The sequence below is a fragment of the Pseudorca crassidens genome, chromosome 16, assembly GCF_039906515.1.
Source record: "Pseudorca crassidens isolate mPseCra1 chromosome 16, mPseCra1.hap1, whole genome shotgun sequence".
Lineage (NCBI taxonomy): Eukaryota > Metazoa > Chordata > Mammalia > Artiodactyla > Delphinidae > Pseudorca > Pseudorca crassidens.
Window position 1 is genome coordinate 64,816,316 of NC_090311.1, and position 22,578 is coordinate 64,838,893.

The 22,578-nt window shown below is 38.0% G+C and overlaps 2 protein-coding genes across 2 annotated transcripts in view; one reads left to right on the forward strand and one right to left on the reverse strand.

Annotated features, from left to right (window-relative positions):
- The window catches only part of LRRTM3 (leucine rich repeat transmembrane neuronal 3), a 181,995-nt gene extending 176,540 nt beyond the window's left edge, over positions 1 to 5,455 (reverse strand). Inside the window, exons 1-2 of the mRNA XM_067710818.1 lie at positions 4,907 to 5,455; positions 3,032 to 4,563 (exon numbers count right to left, since the gene is read on the reverse strand). Of these exons, the coding sequence (XP_067566919.1) occupies positions 3,032 to 4,563; positions 4,907 to 4,910 (1,536 nt within the window). The 5' untranslated portion in view covers positions 4,911 to 5,455. The remainder of the gene's footprint in view (positions 1 to 3,031; positions 4,564 to 4,906) is intronic.
- Positions 1 to 22,578, forward strand: part of CTNNA3 (catenin alpha 3) — a 1,581,323-nt gene that overhangs the window by 667,068 nt on the left and 891,677 nt on the right. The window lies entirely within an intron of this gene.

Sequence of the window (22,578 nt, forward strand, 5' to 3'; positions counted from 1 at the left end):
ATTCTTTGAAAAGATGTAATGTCAACATCCTTGGAAAATATAAACTCATTTAAAAGAAATATATCTTGCATAATTATTGCTTGGAAGACTGGCACTTGGACTATTAACTCTATGCTGCAGTAGCACTATGCGTACCAGGGCTCATAAAAATTTGGGGATAAAACCCATACAGTTCAGAGACTAAACTGTATTTCCTCTCTCTCTGGTAAAGCATTCAAAGACTGAATCCGTTCTTCTTTGATGCATCTCTGCTGTGTATTTCAACAGGTCAGGCTGTTTATTTAACTGTTGTCACCTTTGAGGAAAGTCAGACACTTGATATAAATTTGGAATAGAAAATGAAATATCAGTTATATTTTTCTAATATGCAATGAGCTTTTAAATACTTATGAGAATAGATTTATGGTATGCAGTCCAAAAAGTGCCATGGGGTGGTGGTGAGGACGATGACTTTTGAGCAGGAGAACATTCATTCACCAGCTGGCTTTGCTGAATTTATAGTGGCGAACTAGTGATTGTCTAACCTACGAGAATTATGTACTGAGAACTAAAGAAGCTTCATTCCCAAAGAGAGGGAAAAGACTTTTTTTTTGGAATTCCATGTACTGAATCAAAGTTGCTTTTACAATCTAAGGGATTTTATTTTGGTTCTTCTCTATTATTAAATTTATATGTAGTTAAATTTAGGCATTAAAAAATGACCAACCTTCACAATTTTGGTCATTCATGTAATCTTAACACACCAAGTGGCTTTGAACTTTAGAAACACTTTTAATACAGCGAACATATTTTATATATACTAGCAGTACCACAGCATCAAGTATTTGCAAGAGTTTCAAAATATGAATATAACTATGCCTTGCCTACATTTATTTGGTATCCGTGACAAATGAGGCAGAAGGTCAAGTCAAAGAATAAAAATGGGCTTTTTCACTTTAACACTGCATTTAATTAAAACAATCATGTTTAGTACAGGTAAAAATGAGGCTGACCAAAGAAAGTTTTGTTTTTAGATGGAGTATGTATTTACTGACATTTTATGAAAAATGTGAAATGACAACTTCAGTGAAAAACATCGCAGTAGTTTCAGTCATCCAATTCATTGTACTGTAAGGAAGTATCTGCATTTTAATCACTTGGGAATCCGTGACTATTTGCCATTAATAAGTGTATATCCAACAGTTAGGCATGGACAAATATCTTGTAGCTATGATGCTTTTCTGAACTGGTGTCTATTTTAAGGTTTCATCAAAATCAAAGTACAGTTCCTTGAGAAATCTACTTTCGAGGTTCCTTTTTCTTTATTGCTTATAAAAGTATGATTTTTATAATCTGGCTTCTTTGCAATTATATCTCATGGTGACTTGCCTAGATTTTTCCTCTCAGAATATGAAAAGACTCCAAACTATATAAAAATGCTGGTAAAAATAGCCATTTACTTTTTCTTTTTTGCTGCAGTGATTCTGTTTGGAAAGAACAGGGGCATGGTTAAAGATATAAAGCTTGTTGACAAGCCAAATTAAATGAAACGGGCTCAATGTTGCAATTCCTGATTTTTGTTCCTATAATAGAATTCTTCGTTTTGGAGGATGAAAGAGAATACTGGCTAAAGACATTTTTCTAAAATCTAAATGAACTGTGGTCGAAGTTACTTAAATACAGAAGCTGTGATATTTGTGCTGCAGGCAATAAACTTTCACCACTGACATAAAAACATGCATGCAGCTTGCAGATTGCCAACAGGGTCTGTACAGAATCATACTGATGAATGGAGTTCACAATATAGGTGAACAAGGGGACACTGTAACATGAGCAACAGAAAAGCAAAAGACAACTGCCATGGGGTTGGTCTTTTGTCCCGTAAGATTTATTTTATACGTGTATTAAGGTGTTGTCAAAACTATCCTTTTCAACGAGGCTGTCGGTGGTGGAAAGCGTGTCTTGGAATGTGTTCTCTTTACACCTCTGAATGAAGTGTCAGTCATCAGGGGACTGGTGTGTGTGCAGAGCATAGAGTGGAACACAACAGGACAGCCTGACAAATCCCAAACAGAACAGACAGCTCATGATTCCACTCCCTACATTAGGGTCCTTAAAAGAGCTGCAAAGAGAAATTTTGGTAAGCTTCCAACCACATGCATTTAGCAAGCTGCATTCCCATTTGCACGCCTCATCTCTGAAAACTCCTTAAGGTGAGGAACAGTGGAGAAATCTGCCTCCTGCCTGTTTTATCTATTTATTTATTCATTTATGTACTTATTTTAGAAATGTGGAGGCTAGAAGAAATTGACAGTGAAACCTCTAGTCTGATTTTTACAGAGAAGAGTTTCAGAGACAAGGCTTCAGGTCTAAAACTTTGTATTTTTACTGTCTCCTTGCATTTTGCAGTTGTCTACTTGCAGCATTTTAACCCTTCAACAGTTTTCCCTAGGCTTGCTTTACTGTAATTCAAACACCTCTGGAAACTGCTCGTGGTGCTGCTTTAACAGAGCACCATCTTTCAGTAGTTTTCTGCAGTTTTCTTTTTAAGCTAGGCATTGTTTTAAGGCTGTCCCTAAGTGTTCTGTAATCAAGTCCTCACCTAAAATCAGTTCAGGCTCCAAGTACCTGGGATCATTCACTTTTTCCTTGATTTCCCAATGAACTGCAAACCTTCTAGGACTATAGATTCGGTCTTGCCAGGAGAATAACAGCCGATGGGAAGGATTACTTATGAAAGAAGTTTTGTCTTAAAACAAGTGTGACATTAATGGAATCAATAAAGGGTCTTATACAATAGGCGTTAAATTAAAGCAGAGTTCAAGCTTCACATTGATTGTGGTATTTAAATTTCAATGGGTTAATTATGTATGAAAGTAAAATGACCAGTATTATGAATGTACTAAAACGGACAGGGAAGGACCTTGCCAGCAAAGGGAGAGGGAGAGGGGTAGGGAGAGGGGCACCACATTCCCTTTATAGTCACCAGAGTTCAATAAAGCACCACTTATTTCTCAGCTTTTAAGAGCGCTTTTATCACAATGGTTCATACCTCACACTCCCTGGAGCCCGATTTGTTATAGGTGCAGGGTCCCGTCCCATTCAGCAGCATCTCGCTGGTCTCCGTGTTGGTGGGTTTATAATCTACATAAAATTCCTGCGTGCTGGGAGTCATTTGCTTTAGGGACTGTCTTTTCTTTTTCCTGTGCCTTCGCATGAGGGAGCGCTGCTGCAGCTGCTTCATGCTGGCAGGGTACCGCTTCCACGACACATAGATAACAAGAAGGATGACGAGCACAGACAGGAAAAGGGCCACGCTCCCTGCGATGATTTTATGGAAAGAGATGTGCTCAGTGTCAGCATCGGTCTCTGGGCCAGGCTCCGTGGCTCCCACTGTGGGGGGCAAAGGGGGTTTGCTCTCATGCTTCGGCCTGGGGAGCTTGGGCTTAAATGTCGGCTTTGGGAGAGCCCTGGCCAGATCAAACCTCTCCGTGGTACTTTTGCCACAGATGCTGTAGTTCTTCACTGCATCGATAACATTTACTCCTTGCAGCTCTTTGGGACTGGCACAGATAATTGTATTCTCCCTCAGTCCTTTAAAATTTTTCAGCCAGTTTACCAGGGAACAAATATTTCTGCTGCATTCCCATATATTCCCGGCAAGACTGATGTCATTGAGGGATATCCAAGAATCCAAAATCTCTTGACCAATAAATGTGAGCTTGTTGGAATCCAGGTTGAGGCGCTGCAGATTTGGGACACACTGGAAAACACTAGGTCCACTAAAAGCTTCGATCTCATTGCCTGATAAATCAAGCCTTTGTAATGAACTCCAGGTCCAGGACATGGTCTGTCCTATGACACTGATTTTATTCCACTGCAAGTAAAGGTTCTGAAGGCTCACCAACCTTGGAAAAAGGGCCAGATTGAGCTTAGAAAATTGATTGTGCTCCAGGTGAAGTTCTTTGAGTCTGATCATGCCTGCAAAGACATTCCTGGCTAAACTTCGGATCCGGTTATATCCCAGGTCCAAAAGTTCCAGGTTGCGGCAGTCTTGGAATATTCGCACGGGGATGTTTCTCAGGGAATTAGATCGTAAATGTAAACTCAGCAGCTTTCGCAGACCCCGAAACTGTTCAGATCCCAGAGAATGCAGCTGATTATAGGACAGATCCAAGTTCCGTAAATTTGTCACAGGTCTGAAGGTATTGTTGAGAAAATAGGAGATTCTGTTGGAACTCAGAATCAACTCTTTGAGTCTGCGTATTCCATTAAAAGCATTCTCATCAATATTGCTGATGTGGTTATGGTCAAGGTACAGCCAGGTGAGCTGGTTGAGCCCTTTAAATTGATTATACTTAAGTTTTTGAAGGCTGTTATAGCGAAGGGACAAACCTAAGCAACCAGCAGATATACTTGAGGGTATCTCCTGTAATTTCTGAGATTCACAATATACCATTTTGCCTTCACACCTACAGCCCTTAGGGCATCCTCGTTCGGCAGAAGAAAGCATTGTCAGTAAGACAGTGGGGGCTATAACCAGTGCTACAGCTGATCCGCTCAGTAGCCTAATTACATTGAAACCTGGAAATAAAAACAACTTAGAAAAGTTATCCCCCCAAAAAAGGAATTCATTTATTTTTTAATCAAGCAAAAATAAGCATGTATTTTCTCTTTTAGAAATTTAAATCTAGATAAAAACATTTAACATCAAATAGCATCTCCTTATAATTTAAAGAGAAATGTCTTTAGGCTTTTTTTTTTTAATAGTTAAGCAAGGAAACATGGCAACTAAGCAATCGAATTTATAGTCTTAGAGCAGAGCAAGGTAATCTCTACAACAATTAAGGCAGAATTAATTTACAGATTAGTGGATTTTTTGTTTTTGTTTTTTTAAGAAGGAAAGAAGAAAAATGACAAAACATACCCATCCTTTGTATTGTTCAAAGGTCGTCCTTAGGTCTTTGCTTTGGCTTAGGGGGCCACTTGCATGACAGCCCCTGTCAGCTGCACTGTAGTGAGTCAGGGCTCGCTGACACCCAGGAAGAAAAATTGGACCCCTTGGGAGATGGACCGATTTTGGAACATTATTCTTTGCCAGCCACGCAGAACACTCCAAGAACAAATAAATCCCAACACCGCATTTGCAGCAAAACATCAAAATCTTCCTAGGTAATAGGATCTTCATGAATATTACGTTTTTGCATCTTTACAGTTTTTTTGTGGGGGGGGCGGTGTAAAAAAAAAAAAAAAAAACTGGCTTCTACAATTTCTTCTTATCGGAAAGCAAGATGTATTCCTCCAGGCAACGTGAGGCTACCTGAGCTGCCACATCTGTATCCCATAGCCCAGCATTTCTGGTGGCGAGCACCCACTTCAGCCACAGCGCTGCATTGGAGCCCGGAAGGCAGGAGAGCCCCGTACCGTGCACACGCTCAGCTCACTTCTGCAGACTGTCATTCCGAAAGCTGCTCGGACTGTTGCTTTGGTTTTAGTGAATGCAGTCTTATGTAAAGCTGCCCCCAGTGGTGAAGAACATTATGGGCATGTGCAGAAATGTCTCTCTTTTATCTTGCAAATGAGCAGGCTTTCTGTTGGAAAATGAATGATTCTTTTGGGTCGCTCAATAGGAACTGAATGGTCACCGTAATCAATAACTAGCAACATTTTCTGTAATTTCCAAGTCTTGTTTTACAATTTGGCAACGTCTTTATTGTCTGCATCCACTTAATCGCTAAACATGCTCTGCCCAGAGTTTTTCTTGAGCTTGACATTAAGTTCACAGACCGAATGTCAATTTTTCTTAACCTCAACATAGCTTTGAACTGAAATTTATAAAATGAATTATTGAGCTGCCTGCCCATTTGACCTCTTGGAGCCACAGCGATTATATTATACAAGGTGTCTCAGGATGCTAGAACACATACATTTTGGAGTAGAGAGGATAACTAGTGACATATAAACTAATGTATCCAATAACCTCTCTGGTTTTCCCACAAAAGACATAATTGGTTTCATGGCTTATGACATGGTTTGTTGTTTTGGTTGCTGTCATTTTATTTTTTTAATTACAAGAGAAATAAGCCATATTTAGTGTGAGTACAAGAATCAAGAGATCATCTGGTTCAGTTTATTGATGCTGTTACTATTACACGAGCAATATTTATTGAGCACTTTCTAAGTGCTTTAAATGGGCTATCTTATTCTATCTGTAAACAATATTATGATGTAGGTCCCATTATAACCTTCATTTTGAAGATGAGGAAACCGAGACTTGGAAAGGTAACTTGCTCAAGGTCATATAGCAAGCATCAGAACTGAGATTTCGAACCATAGCTCTCTTAGCTTACACCTCTAACTGCTAGATGATCCTGCTTCAACAACATTGTTATCTTCACGTTAAAATGAGCCAAATGAAAATTATCCTAAGTCATTGTGTCAGGAAAGCCTGTAATAAAATAAAATTCTTGATTTCTAAAATAGGTTTTCATAAACTTCTTTGGTATGAGTCTTCTAACAAGAATCATAAAAACTAAAGAGGAGAAGCTTAGCCTAATGATTAAGAGGATGAATTTTTGCACCTAGGTTCAAATCCTGGCTGTACTTTACCGGCTCTGTAACCTTCACTAGGTTACTTATCTTCTCTATGCATTAGTTTTCTCTTCTGCAAAATGGGCATAATAACAAAATTCCATTTCATAGAGGGTTTGAGAATTAAGTCATCTAAATGTCTGTGAAGTACTTAGAATAGTAAGTGGCACATGATAAGCCTGTGTCAGCTGTTATTTGAATAATATCAACTTTACTGGATTTGCTGGTATTGCATGTTATTTAGTATTGAATATTGAGTATACTCACTTTCATTTACTCACAAAGAACTACTTCAATGAATATTTTTTATATTGTTTACAGTGGATTTCTGAGATCCTTTCAGTCTTGCCTTCTTTGATGAGAAGAGTTCCTAAATTGCCATCATCTCAACTTTATCTTTAAAATGAGTATCTAGTGGACCATAACTAGTAATTAATGTTTGATTATTTTCTTCCCAGAGCAGAATATGGTAACATCTGCCCCACAGAGAAAACCATTTGGTTTAAAAATAAATGGTAATTTTATAAAAAATAAAAGTGTTAGTCTTAGTTAGATGAATTGGCTGTGGAAAACCCTGGAGAGCTTTCATATCTTCTAAGGATGAGAAACTTGGTAACAGTCATGATAATCAAAAGGGATCCCATAGACATCATGCAATTCCTCAGATAGTATGCCATTAACAGGGCAGTTTCCTCCCAATTATTCTTGCTATCAATGCGCATAAAGCCCCCAGAGAGCTTGTTAAAAAGATAAATTTCCCAATCCCTCCCCCAAGATTTTGATTCAAGGGGACGGAAGAGGCTACACTTATCAACAGACTCTGATGGACAACTTGGTTTAAAAAATGCACTGTGGGCTTCCCTGGTGGCGCAGTGGTTGAGAGTCCGCCTGCCGATGCAGGGGACGTGGGTTCGTGTCCCGGTCCGGGAAGATCCCACATGCCGCGGAGCGGCTGGGCCCGTGAGCCGTGGCCGTTGAGCCTGCGCGTCCGGAGCCTGTGCCCCACAAAGGGAGAGGCCACAACAGTGAGAGGCCCTCGTATCGCAAAAAAAAAAAAAAAAAAAAAAAAAAAAAGGTGAAAAAATGCACTGTAAGGGAATGAATAAAAATAATAAATTTTCTCCTGGTAGGAAGAGAGGACATATAAATCTATGACATTGTGATATAGATTCTATGAGGACAAAGACAATGTTTTGTCTACTTCAGTTTCCCTGAAATCTGCAATAGTGCTTGGCATATCATAGACGCTCAATAAAGATTTATTGAATAAATACATTTTTATGGGGGTCACAGGTACATTTGATGTAGGATAGACTGGTTATGTAATGCTAGTCTTGTGTACATGGGATTGATCCCTGAAAAGTTCCTTGGATACAGTCTTGGAGAAAGTGTTCTTAAAAAATGTGTGTTATAAGGCAAGAAACTGGGAAGCGGAAATACTCACATGGTCAGCAAGTGATCTTCACTTTTCATGTAGATATCTCTTGTCTTCATAGTTAAACCATAAATTTTATGAGAATAGTAAGTATAGGTTTGAATATTCCCTTTGGCATGTTACAACTTTTATCATCTAACATCCCAAATAGGGCTTGGCAACTTGTATCTATTAAAAAAAAGACTAAAGGGAATCATATTTATAACTCCTCTATCATATCTCTGTTGCTTGAAAGGCTCTGATTTTTCTCTTCACCATCCTTGCTTCTCCAAGGGAAGCAGCTATCCGATGTCTGTTTTGCCTAACAGCTGCAGAGGGCTGCTCTAGGATGGCTGGAGGCCCCATCAACTTTGTGTTTCTTATTCTTCTCTCATTCCCTGACAGAAGCACAGATGAGCCCACTGAGAAGGTAATTCTCTCACTTTGCTTTTCCTGGGAGAAATCTTCTTGGATCAATTCTGGTGAATAACATTTGCTGCTGCGTCACACACCTTGCCCTTAGTTTTTAGACATTTTCCTGGTACCTTGGCTTCTGATCTTATTTTGCTCCATAGTTCTGACTTCACATTCACCTTTTGGATTTCAAAATTGATATTTTCTCTTAATGCTGATTATTGATCTTTTCCTCAGTAGTGATCAGTAGCCATTCTTGGATTGGGTCTGACTCCAGGCCCTCTGTGTGGCTCCTACTTTGGCACTAGCTCTTAAGCCAGTACCACCACCAGGTCTATCCTGGTTCAAGGTAATGAAGTGCCTGAAGAGGGAAGACCAGTCAAGAGGCTAGTAGAGAAATCCAAAAATAAAATAGTGCAACGCTAAACCAGACTGAATACTTGAGGCTACAGAAATCACTCCCAAGACATCGAGTAGTCTCTCAAAAGAAAAACAAAACCTTGTATTCTAAAAGATTTTAGTAATTTGCTGGTTACTTTTTAAAGTTTATTCTCCTTTTACTTGTTGACTACAGCAAGATGATTATTTCTTACTTGCCTTTCAAAAGAAGCAAAATTATACTACATGATGTATTTAGCAAATTCTTTTGCACTTAACACCACATACAGAAAAAAACCTAAACTACCGGACAACTTAAATTTCCCCAATGAATCTAGGGCCTTAATGATTTACATACTTACGGAATATAGTGTCATGTATTTTAAGACTTTTTTTTAATTGCACTGATAATACTTCAGATAGCTTGACATATTTTGTTTAAATTGGGTAAATAAATCCAATCTTACTTATATGATGGCAAATTTCAGTGTAATATGAAACTGAATTGCCATATATAAACTTAGAAAATCAGGGCTTAAAGTGGATATACTGATATCTTAACAATGGGTTTTCTCAGAGATTTCATTTATTTAACAGTTTGGGTACCGACTAAGTCCTAGACACGGTTCCAGACACTTAGAGTATATCAGTGTACAAAACAAAGATCTAAGCTTACATTCTGAAGGGGTAAGATGGACAATAAAAAACAAACATAAGTAGTATATTATTAGGTAGTGTGTACTATAGAAAAGTAAGAAAGATAGTGAAGATTAAGAGTGGAAGGGGTGAGATGGATCGTAGTTTTAAATAGGATGGTTAGGGCCACTAAGAAAGTGGCTTGAACAACCCTTGAAGGAGGTGAGGTTGTTAACCTTAAATATGTATGGGGAGTGACCAGTGCAAAGGCCCTCTGTGGGAGTATATAGTGTGTTCATTGACGAGAAAAAAGGCCAGTGAGTCTTAGAGTGGAGAGAGCAAGTGGGAGAGTAATTGGAGATGAAGTCAGAGAGGGAATATACTCTAAAGGGACAAGAGTAGTAAGGAGTAGTAAGGGAAGCCAGTAAGGAGGTTATAATACCAGTCAAGAGAGATGATTGTGGCTTGGGCCAGTATGGTAGCAGTGGGAGTGGTGAGAATTGGTTAGATTCTAGATTTATGTTTAGGTAAAACCAACAGGAGTTTTTTAATGGATTAGAAGTGAAGGTATGAGATAAAGAGAGAAATTAAAGATGACTGCTGGGGCTTCCCTGGTGGCGCAGTGGTTGAGAGTCCGCCTGCCGATGCAGGGGACGCGGGTTCGTGCCCCGGTCTGGGAGGATCCCACATGCCGCGGAGCAGCTGGGCCCGTGAGCCATGGCCGCTGAGCCTGCGCGTCCAGAGCCTGTGCTCCACAACGGGAGAGGCCACAACAGTGAGAGGCCTGCGCACCGCAAAAAAAAAAAAAAAAAAAAAAAAAAAGATGACTGCTAGTTTTATGGGCTGAGCAACTGGAGGGATGGTACAGCCATCAGCTGCTTCTGTAGGTCAAGTTCGGGGAATAACATCAAGAGTTCAACACATTTGAATTTTGTTTGAATTTGGTTCTCAACTTTCTTCAGTTTTGTGAGACTTTAATTTTTGCAAACATCTTCTTGTTATTAGGCCTCAAAGAACCATGATGTATTTTAAAATCGTTTGTAAAATGACAGAGCAAAATTAGGCACTAACAATAGCAACATGGATTTCTATTCAGATGGTCTGGACAGTGGCAACATCTTTGCAAATTGTCTTAGAAGGCAATGGAATCAAAAGCTTTGATGAAAACTGAAAATTACATAAAGACCAGATATGGGAACATGTGGACTAAGAGTTTTAGGAAATAAATTCGGTAAAAATCCAAAATGTTTTTCTAGAATAATTTAGAGAATGACACATACTTCTTATTGCATATGCCAGTTGACATTTGGAATTTGGAACTGATTCTGGCCAGTCTTCTTAAGGTCTCAGTTTGCTTATCTGCAAAATAGTACTCATAAAACCTGTGCTATGAATCTCTAAAGTTTTTATTTAGGATCAAGTTCCATAATTTATATGTAAATACATTGTAGACTATAAAGTGCTACAAAATATTTCTGAAATCAGTGTACCTGTGAGAAAATTAATTTTTCTTTGAATTCTGTCTAGGTGCTCTGGTCATGAGCATATACTGGAACAAACATATATCAAGGGTCACTAACATGACCAAGGACAGAGTCAGAATTTACTAATATTATAAAAAAAAAATTCTCAGTATTCCCTTTCTACTACAGTTTTAATACCACAACCATTTATTATACAGCATACATCATTGACATTCTAACTCATAAAGTGCTTTCACCAATAAGTCATGTTATCTAGGTGTTGTAAAGAGCTTAATGTTTTTGACTCAGCTACCCTATCATGTAATAAGATAGTCAGAATGCTGCTATAGAGTCCCTACAGCTATGAAAATTTTATTTTCTTCATTTCTAGTTGGTTAGAATACTCAAATGCATTTGTACATTTATAACTATATTCTGATCTTCCATCGAACATTAACGTGTCTCTGAAATATCCTTGGTTTCCATCTGCTTGCTTCAAGGGCTCCATTAAAAACCCTGTCTGGTCACATATGGTTATAAGTGAATATGTCTGACTTAGATAAATGGATGAAGAAATTTCCAGGTCTGACCATTAAAATGGTTTCTCGGTGTCTTTTTGGAATGAGGCAAATTCAAATGAATGAGACCTACAAGATTATCCAACACATCTCCCTCTCCCTCACCTAAAGATACATTTATGCTGCAGCATCAATCCATACTCTCAGGTTTTATTGCATTCCTCACTTTTTCTTCCTACAGAGGTAGCCCTAAGCTAAATTTGAGGATAGGGAAAAATAACAAACTCTTAAAATGTAACACTTATTGGTAGACTTCTGAAGATTGAAAAAGACTACATAATTTTGAGGAAACAATTGTTCTTATTTTTTTTTTTTAGTGGAAATTTCAAAACATACACAAAAGTAGAGAGTATAGTATAATAAACATTAACAATTATCAATATTTTACTAATTCTGTTCCACCTATCCCCACCTTCCTTCACACACACCCACACTTTTTTTTTTTTTTTCTTTCTGGAGTATTTTAAAAGCAAATCTCAGAAATCATGTCATTTTACATATATGTGTGTGTGTGTGTGTGTGTGTGTGTGTATGTGTTTCAGTATGTAATTCTAATCAGTAAAGACTTTTAATTTAACCATCTAGCATTAGAACACCTAACATATTTAACGATAAGTTCTTAAAGCTGGTTTATGGTCAAGACCTAAGTGAAGCCCAAATATTGCATTTGGTTTTCATGTTTCTGAAGTCTCTCTAATTTTTTAATGCCATCAGTTTATTGGGAGGTACCAGGTCATTTGAACTGTAGCTTGTTCCATGTTTGACGTTCAGTTGATTCCTCCTCCTGTATCATTTAAGTTGTAAGGAGTAAGTTTTAATGGCATACATGTTGAGCAAGAGTCCATTCATTAATTTAAGCAGGATATCCAGCCCCAAATTGATACTTGGGGCATCTATTCACGTTTGGTAGCAAAGTTAAGACTTGCATTAACTTTTGAGTAATGTGAGACTTAGAACTTGAAGGAAAATATGTATTTCTGTTTTGTTCTGTTTGTATTACCAGGGAATACAGTAATGGGTCAAATGGCAAGTTTTCAGAGCAATAATTAAAATTAAGGTGTCACAAGTCTCGGTTGGTTTACCATTCATATTTACTAGTATTTCTGTTCTTCCCTTTCCACTGCACTTGCTTTTTTGCCCATAGTCGTCAAAAGCAATTATTTGCTTTGTTCCTTGCTAAACAAACCTGCTAATTTTTATATTAATATTGGAATAGCCTTCTAACAGAGGCTCAAAAAAATTACTTTCAAGAGAACAGCCATCAAAATTCATTTGTAGTCATTTTATTGAGAGAAATCAGTTTTCTAACTTTTCATCTGGAACAAAGTCCATGAAGGAACATGTGGCACCAGAGCCACATTGTAAAATTCATAGTCCTATATATATTCCCAAAATTCTTATGATTTCTCACAATAGAACAAAGGAGTTTTAGAGTAACTATAAAAGTCTCTTACAAATTTGTACCTTAATATTTGATGTTTTACTTTAAATGATTGTATGGCTGTGCTTTGAATATAAAGTCAATATTATTTAAATGGTATAATAATAAACATTTTGCTATATTTGCTTTACATATGTTCTGATGTACAAGTTTTTTTTAAAGAAAATTTTCTGTCTTAGTCCATTTGAGCTATTGTAACAGAATGTGATAGATTGGGTGGCTTATAAACAACAGAAATGTATTTCTCACAGTTCTGGAGGCTGGGAAGTCCAAGATCAAGATGTGGTCAGATTCCATGTTTGGTGAGATTGCATTCCTGCCTCCTGTTTCACAGACTGCCACCTTCTCTCTGGAACTTCACATAGCTTAAGTGGCAAGGGAGCTCTCAAGGGCCTCTTTACTAAGGACACTTATCCCATTCACCTAATCACCTCCCAAAGGTTCCACCTCCAAATACCATCACTTTGGGGATTAGGTTTCAACGTATGATTTGGTGGACGTGGAACACAAACATTCAGTCTATAGGTTTTCTATTGTACTTTTAAAGCATTCTGTATAATAGTTTCAATGGGTACACTAGTATATTTTAAAATTTGCCTTCCTGACAAATATGTTAGCATTAAGAATTAAATCCGGGCCCTGAACAAAGATGGCGGAGTAGAAGGACGTGCTCTCACACCCTCTTGTGAGAACACCAGAATCACAACTAGCTTCTGGACAGTCATCAACAGGAAGACACTGGAACTCACCAAAAAAGATACCTGACATCCAAAGACAAAGGAGAAGCCACAATGAGACAGTAGGAGGGGATCAATCACAGTAAAATCAAATCCCATAAATGCTGGGTGGATGACTCACAGACTGGAGAACCCTTATACCACAGAAGGCCACTCACTGGAGTGAAGGTTCTGAGCCCCACATCAGGCTTCCCAACCTGGGGATCCAGCAACAGGAGGAGGAATTCCTAGAGAATCAGACTTTGAAGGCTAGTGGGACTTGATTGCAGGACTTCGACAGGACTGGGGGAAACAGAGGCTCCACCCTTGGAGGGCACACACAAAGTAGTGTGTGCATTGGGACCCAGGGGAAGGAGCAGTAACCCCAGAGGAGACTGAACCAGACCTACCTGCTAGTGTTGGAGGGTCTCCTGAAGAGGTGGGGGTGGCTGTGGCTCACCATGGGGACAAGGACACTGGCAGCAGAAGTTCTGGGAAGTACCCCTTGGCGTGAGCCCTCCCAGAGTCTGCCATTAGCCCCACCAAAGACCCATGTAGGCTCCAGTGTTGTTGCCTCTGGCCAAATAACCAACAGGGAGGGTACCCGCCCCACCCATCAGCAGTCAAACAGATTAAAGTTTTACTGAGCTCTGCCCACCAGAGCAATCCCCAGCTCTACCCACCACCAGTCCCACCCATCAGGAAACTTGCACAAGCCTCCTAGATAGCCTCATCCACCAGAGGTCAGACAGCAGAAGAAAGAACTACAATCCTGCAGCCTGTGGAACAAAAACCACATTCACAGAAAGATAGACAAGATGAAAAAGCAGAGGTCTATGTACCAGATGAAGGAACAAGATAAAACCCCAGAAAAACAACTATATGAAGTGGAGATAGGCAACCTTCCAGAAAAAAATTCAGAATAATGATAGTGAAGATGATCCAGGACCTCGGAAAAAGAATGGAGGCAAAGATCGAGAAGATGCAAGAAATGTTTAACAAAGACTTAGAAGAATTAAAGAACAAACAAACAGAGATGAACAATACAATAACTGAAATGAAAACTACACTAGAAGGAATCAATAGCAGAATAACTGAGGCAGAACAGATAAGTGACCTGGAAGACAGAATGGTGGAATTCACTGCTGCAGAACAGAATAAAGAAAAAAGAATGAAAAGAAATGAAGATAGCCTAAGAGACCTCTGGGACAACATTAAACGCAACAACATTCGCACTATAGGGGTCCCAGAGGGAGAAGAGAGAGAGAAAGGACCTGAGAAAATACTGAAGAGATTATAGTCGAAAACTTCCCTAACATGGGAAAGGAAATAGCCACGCAAGTCCACGAAGCGCAGAGAGTCCGATACAGGATAAACCCAAGGAGAAACACACCGAGACACATAGTAATCAAATTGGAAAAAATCAAAGACAAAGAAAAATTATTGAAAGCAGCAAGGGAAAAATGACAAATAATATACAAGGGAACTCCCATAAGGTTAACAGCTGATTTCTCAGCAGAAACTCTACAAGACAGAAGGGAGTGGCATGATATACTTAAAGTGATGAAAGGGAAGAACCTACAACCAAGATTACTGTACCGGGCAAGGATCTCACTCAGATTTGATGGAGAAATCAAAAGCTTTACAGACAAGCAAAAGGTAAGAGGATTCAGCACCACCAAACCAACTCTACAACAAATGCTAAAGGAACTTCTGTAAGTGGGAAACACAAGAGAAGAAAATGACCTACAAAAACAAACCCAAAACAATTAATAAAATTGTCATAGGAACATACATATTGATAATTACCTTAAACGTGAATGGATTAAATGCTCCAACCAAAAGACACAGGCTTGCTGAATGGATACAAAAACAAGACACATATATATGCAATCTACAAGAGACCCACTTCAGACCTAGGGACACATACAGACTGAAAGTGAGGGGATGGAAAAAGATATTCCATGCAAATGGAAATCAAAAGCTGGAGTAGCAATAGTCATATCAGATAAAATAGACTTTAACATAAAGAATGTTACAAGAGACAAGGAAGGACACTACATAATGATCAAGGGATCAATCCAAGAAGAAGATATAACAATTATAAATAGATATGCACCCAACATAGGAGCACGTCAATACATAAGGAAACTGCTAACAGCTATGAAAGAGGAAATTGACAGTAACACAATAATAGTGGGGAACTTTAACACCTCACTTACACCAATGGACAGATCAGCCAACATGAAAATAAATAAGACACAGAAGCTTTAAATGACACAATAGACCAGATAGATTTAATTGGTATTTATAGGACATTGCCTCCAAAAACAGCAGATTACACTTTCTTCTCAAGTGCACACAAAACGTTCTCCAGGATAGATCACATCTTGGGTCACAAATCAAACCTCATTAAATTTAAGAAAATTAAAATCATATCAAGCATCTTTTCTGACCACAACACTGTGAGATTAGAAATGAGTTACAGGGAAAAAAACGTAAAAAACACAAACACATGGAGGTTAAACAGTACGTTACTAAATAACCAAGGTATCACTGAAGAAATCAAAGAGGAAATCAAAAAATACCTAGGACAAATGACAATGAGAACACAATGATCTAAAACCTATGGGATGCAGCAAAAGCAATTCTAAGAGGGAAGGTTATAGCTATACAAGCCTACCTCAAGAAACAAGAAAAATCTCAAATAAAAAAACTAATTTTACACCTAAAGGAACTAGAGAAAGAAGAACAAACAAAACCCAAAGTTAGCAGAAGGAAAGAAAACATAAAGATTAGAGCAGAAATAAATGAAACAGAAACAAAGAAAACAACAGCAAAGACCAATAAAACTAAAAGCTGGTTCTTTGAGAAGATAAACAGAATTGATAAACCATTAGCCAGACTCATCAAGAAAAGGAGGGAGAAGACTCAAATCAATAAAATTAGAAATGAAACAGGAGAAGTTACAACAGACACTGCAGAAATACAAAGCATCGTAAGAGACTACTACAAGCAACTCTATGCCAATAAAATGGACAACCTGGAAGAAATGGACAAATTCTTAGAGAGGTATAACCTTCCAAGACTGAACTGGGAAGAAATAGAAAATATGAACAGACCAATCACAAGTAATTAAATTAAAATTGTGATTAAAAATCTTCCAACAAACAAAAGTCCAGGACCAGATGGCTTCACAGGTGAATTCTATAAAACATTTAGAGAAGAGCTAACACACCCATCCTTCTCAAACTCTTCCAAAAAATTGCAGAGGAAGGAACACTCCCAAACTCATTCTACGAGGCCAACATCACCCTGATACCAAAACCAGACAAAGATACTACAAAAAAAGAAAATTACAGACCAATATCACAGATGAATATAGATGCAAAAATCCTCAACAAAATAGTAGCAGATAGAATCCAAAAACACATTAAAAGGATCATACCCTATGATCTAGTGGGATTTATCCCAGGGATGCAAGGATTCATCAATATACGCAAATCAATCAATGTGATACACCATGTTAACAAAGTGAAGAATAAAAACCATACGATCATCTCAATCGATGCCGAAAAAGCTTTTGACGAAATTCAACACCCATTTATGATAAAAGCTCTTCAGAAAGTGGGCACAGAGGGAACCTACCTCAACATAGTAAAGGCCATATACAACAAACCCATAGCAAACATCATTCTCAACGGTGAAAAACTGAAAGAATTTCCTCTAAGATCAGGAACAAGGCAAGGATGTCCACTCTCACCACTATTATTCAGCATAGTTCTGGAAGTCCTAGCCACAGCAATCAGAGAAGCAAAAGAAATAAAATAATACAAATTGGAAAAGAAGAAGTAGAACTGTCACTGTTTGCAGATGACATGATACTATACATAGAGAATCCTAAATGTGCCACCAGAAAACGATTAGAGATAATCAATGAATTTGGTAAAGTTGCAGGATAGAAAATTAATGCACAGAAATCTCTTGCATTCCTATACAATAATGATGAAAAATATGAAAGAGAAATTAAGAAAACACTCCCATTTACCGCTGCAACATAAAGAATAAAATACCTAGGTATAAACCTACCTAGCGAGACAAAAGTCCTGTATGCAGAAAACTATAAGACACTGATGAAATAAATTAAAGATGATACCAACAGATGGAGAGATATACCGTGTTCTTGGATTGGAAGAGTCAATATTTTGAAAATGACTATACTACCCAAAGCAATCTACAGATTCAATGCAATCCCTATCAAATTACCAACGGCATATTTTATAGAGCTAGAACAAAAAATCCTAAAATTTGTGTGGAGACACAAAAGACCCTGAATAGCCAATGCAGTCTTGAGGGAAAAAAATGGAGCTGGAGGAATCAGACTCCCTGACTTCAGACTATACTACAAAGCTACAGTAATCGAGACAATATAGTACTGGCACAAAAACAGAAACATAGATCACTGGAACAAGATAGAAAGCCCAGAGATAAACCATGCACCTACAGTCAACTGATGTATGACAAAGGAGGCGAGGATATATAATGGAGAAAAGACAGTCCCTTCAATAAGTGGTGCTGGGAAAACTGGATAGCTACAGGTAAAAGAATGAAATTAGAACACTCCCTAACACCAAACACAAAAATAAACTCAAAATGGATTCAAGACCTAAATGTAACCCTGGACAATTTAAAACTCTTAGAGGAAAACATAGGAAGAACACTCTTTGACATAAATTGCAGCAAGATCTTTTTTCATCCACCTCCTAGAGTAACGGAAATCAAAACAAAAATAAACAAATGGGACCTAATGAAACTTCAGAGCTTTTGCACCACAAAGGAAACCATAAGATGAAAAGACAACCCTCAGAATGGGGGAAAATATTTGCAAATGAATCAACAGGCAAAGGATTAATCTCCAAAATATATAAACAGCTCATGCAGCTCAATATTAAAAAAAACAAACAACCCAATACAAAAATGGGCAGGACACCTAAACAGACATTTCTCCCAAGAAGACATACAGATGGCCCAGAAGCACATGAAAAGCTGTTCAACATCACTAATTATTAGAGAAATGCAAATCAAAACTACAATGAGGTATCACCTCACACCAGTTAGAATGGGCATCATAAGAAGATCTACAAACAGCAAATGCTGGAGAGGGTGTGGAGAAAAGGGAACCCTCTTGCACTGTTGGTGGGAATATAAATTGATACAGCCACTCTGGAGAACAGTATGGAGGTTCCTTAAAAAACTAAGAATAGAATTACCATATGATCCAGCAATCCCACTACTGGGTATATATCCGGAGAAAACCATAATTCAAAAAGACACGTGCACCTCAATGTTCACTGCAGCACTATTTACAATAACCAGGTCATGGAAGCACCATAATGCCTATCGACAGATGAATGGATAAAGAAGATGTGGCACATATATACAATGGAATATTACTCAGCCATAAAAAGGAACGAAATTGGGTCATGTGTAGAGACTTGGATGGATCTAGAGACTGTCATACAGAGTGAAGTAAGTCAGAAAGAGAAAAACAAATATCATATATTAACGCATATATGTGGAACGTAGAAAAATGTTACAGGTGAACCAGTTTGCAGGGCAGAAACTGAGACACAGATGTAGAGCGTAAACGTATGGACACCAAGAGGAGAAAGTGGCGGGGGGGGTGTGGGTGGTGGTGTGATGAACTGGGCCATTGGGATTGACATGTATACACTGATGTGTATAAAATTGATTACTAATAAGAACCTGCTGTATAAAAAAAAAAAAAAAATTCAAAAATTCAAAAAAAAAAAAGAATTAAATTTCCTAACCCCCAGGTGGGGGAAGACGATAGAAATCTTGATTTGGAGAAAAAAGGTTAATATTCCATTGGTTAGTTCTATTTTTGTTTCTGAAACAATGTTTGTTGGTTTTTGGTTTTATGCTGGAGACCTAAGAGATTTTAAACTTCTGATAGAAAAGAAATTCTGAAAAAAAAAAAAAAAAAAAGAAAGAAAGAAAAGAAAAGAAATTTTATGTAGGTTGGCAGTGTAGTAGCAACACATAGGAGCTGTGGGTCCTTATGTTACATGGAAATATTTGTCTATTTGGGGACTTTCTTAAACTGGGCTGGAGAACCCTTCTCTGTAACATAAATACTTTTAATCCTGATTGAAAATTACTTCCCTTAAGAGTGTGGGGATTGCTTCGGAATCTCCTGTGGCTCACAGCAGAGCCCCCATGTGGCAAAATTGTGATTCAGGCAGAAACTGACTGAGTCCTTGGAAGTAAAGCCATGCATCTCTCATAAAAATAAAATTTCTTTATCTGGTACTGAGTTGGGAATTTATTAATTCAGTGAATATTTATCAAGCTCTTATACCATCCTTGGTGCTGGGGATGCAACAGCGAGTAAGACCAAGCACCTACCATCAGAGGACTTGCATTCTAGTTGCATGCATCACTAGATGAGATAGTAAAAAATAAACATTATAGGCACACATTACAATGTCAACTAGAGATATAAGTGCTATGAAGAAAAATAACAGAGTTTACGGGCTAGCGACAGTTTGATGGAGTGGTCAGAAAATCCCTTTCTGAGGACTTCACGTTTGAGAGCAAGTAGAAGGCAACTCATGTGACTCTGTGTTCTCTCAGATGGAATCTCCCTTTGGGATTTTCACTGATCACCACCAACACCTTTACAGTGTTGCTGCTCCTCCTTTGACACTTCAGCCCAAGAGTGGACATAATTTCCTTTTGGGACAAGTGGCACAACTGAAAGTTTAGATAACATTTTAAGAAATTCTTTTAAAAACTAAAAAAATTAGGAGATAACACAATGAGAAAAAACAAAGCAATATGACTCATACAGTGATTCTTATACAGAGTTAGCTTTCTGAGATCCAGTTTTCTGATTGCGGGTTGTCATCAGGAATATTTGCTCCAACAGATGTGACCCCACCCACTCAAAGACTGTTGCAGGCCTCATCAGTCATATCTCATCCTCGCACAATAAGCCCACTGTTTAAACAAGAGTTTCACACATGCAAGAAAAAGAGAAGCCTTTCCCCCAGGAATCTCCTTGCCTCTCCCTCAGTGATTTTCTTTCATCTCCACATCTTGGTCTTCAGGTACCTATGGTGACCCAGTTCTTCTGGATCTTTTTTTTTCCCCACTTATCAACAAATGAATTATATGGTATTAGCTGATAATGGCTTATAGTGTTACCCTTCTCAGTGTACTTGAAATTTAGTAGGTAACTCTGAGAAATGGGAAATATTAAGGTATCGGAGAACTGAATTTTTTGTACGTAGTTTGAAAAGCAAATATGAGAAAAGATTTGTATTAAAAATACCCATACTTCAGAACCATTTTTTTTTCTTCCATATATATGTTAGCATACAGTATTTGTTTTTCTCTTTCTGACTTACTTCACTCTGTATGACAGACTCTAGATCCATCCACCTCACTACAGATAACTCAGTTTCGTTTCTTTTTATGGCTGAGTAATATTCCATTGTATATATGTGCCACATCTTCTTAGCAATTCATCTGTCAATGGACACTTAGGTTGCTTCCATGTCCTGGCTATTGTAAATAGAGCTGCAATGAACATTGTGGTACATGACTCTTTTTGAATGATGGTTTTTTCAGGGTATATGCCCAGTAGTGGGATTGCTGGGTCATATGGTAGTTCTATTTTTAGCTTTTTAAGGAACCTCCATACTGTTCTCCATAGTGGCTGTATCAATTTACATGGGTAAGCTGGGATGAAGTGAGAGAGTGGCATGGACTTATATATACTACCAAATGCAAAATAGGTAGCTAGTGGGAAGCAGCCTCCTGGCACAGGGAGATCAGCTCGGTGCTTTGTGACCACCTAGAGGGGTGGGATAAGGAGGGTGAGAGGGAGACGCAAGAGGGATATATGTATATGTATAGCTGATTCGCTTTGTTATAAAGCAGAAACTAACCCACCATTGTAAAGCAATTATACTCCAATAAAGATGTTAAAAAAATAAAAATTAAAAATATAAAAATGCCCATACTTGCTTTTCCTTCTCAGCTTCTTCACCAATTACTCTTTTAGATTCAGTCACTTTGTTTTATTTTTTTTTCGGTAACTTTATTTTAACTATCATTTCCTTCTCATAATATTTCTGAATTTTGTTGAGATTTTCATTTCTTGCTATTGTAACTGAAGATTTAGTATCATCCTTTCTCTCACTGTCCCATTTTTCATGTTAATATAGTATTAAATAAATAAACAGTATTTAACTTAGGATGACTATGTAAGCAATGATGCTGCTGGATTAAGTGGTATACTAGATTGTGCTTCCATTCTCATTCAACTTTTTGTTTTTCTTGCAGTTAAGAATTGTCCCTATTCCCTCTCTTTCCCCTCCCACAAATTTGCTTAGTTTTGTCTGTACCTAGGGTTAGTTGTTTTTCCCAATATTTGAAAAGATTTGTTCCAAATACTCAGTCAGTTCAGATAATCCCTTTCTTCTGCAGCACTCCATTTCTCTGCCCCAATATCTAATCACAGCTGTTAACCTAGTACCCCCCTTCACCATTCTCCAATGGTGATAGCCCGTTTCCTGGATTCCATATATTCATTTTCTTAGTTTGCCACTTGTTTTGTTGAAGCATATTCACTAGCAGATTCCTGAGAGGGTGCCTGTGAAATAAAAATTTCATGTCTGAATTTTTAAAATTTATCTTTACTGATTAAAAGATTGGCTGTATAATTCACAGTTGACAATCATTTTCCTTCAGAATCTTTAAACCATTGCACCACTGTCTTCTCACACCCACTCTTGCTGCTGAGAATCAGAGGCTATTCTGGTTCCCACTCCTTTGTGTATAATTTATTCTTTACTCTCTGGAAGGTTTTATGGAACTTTATTTTCCCTGGTATTTGGAAATTAAGCAAGGATATACTTTGGTTTGGGCCTTTTTTCAT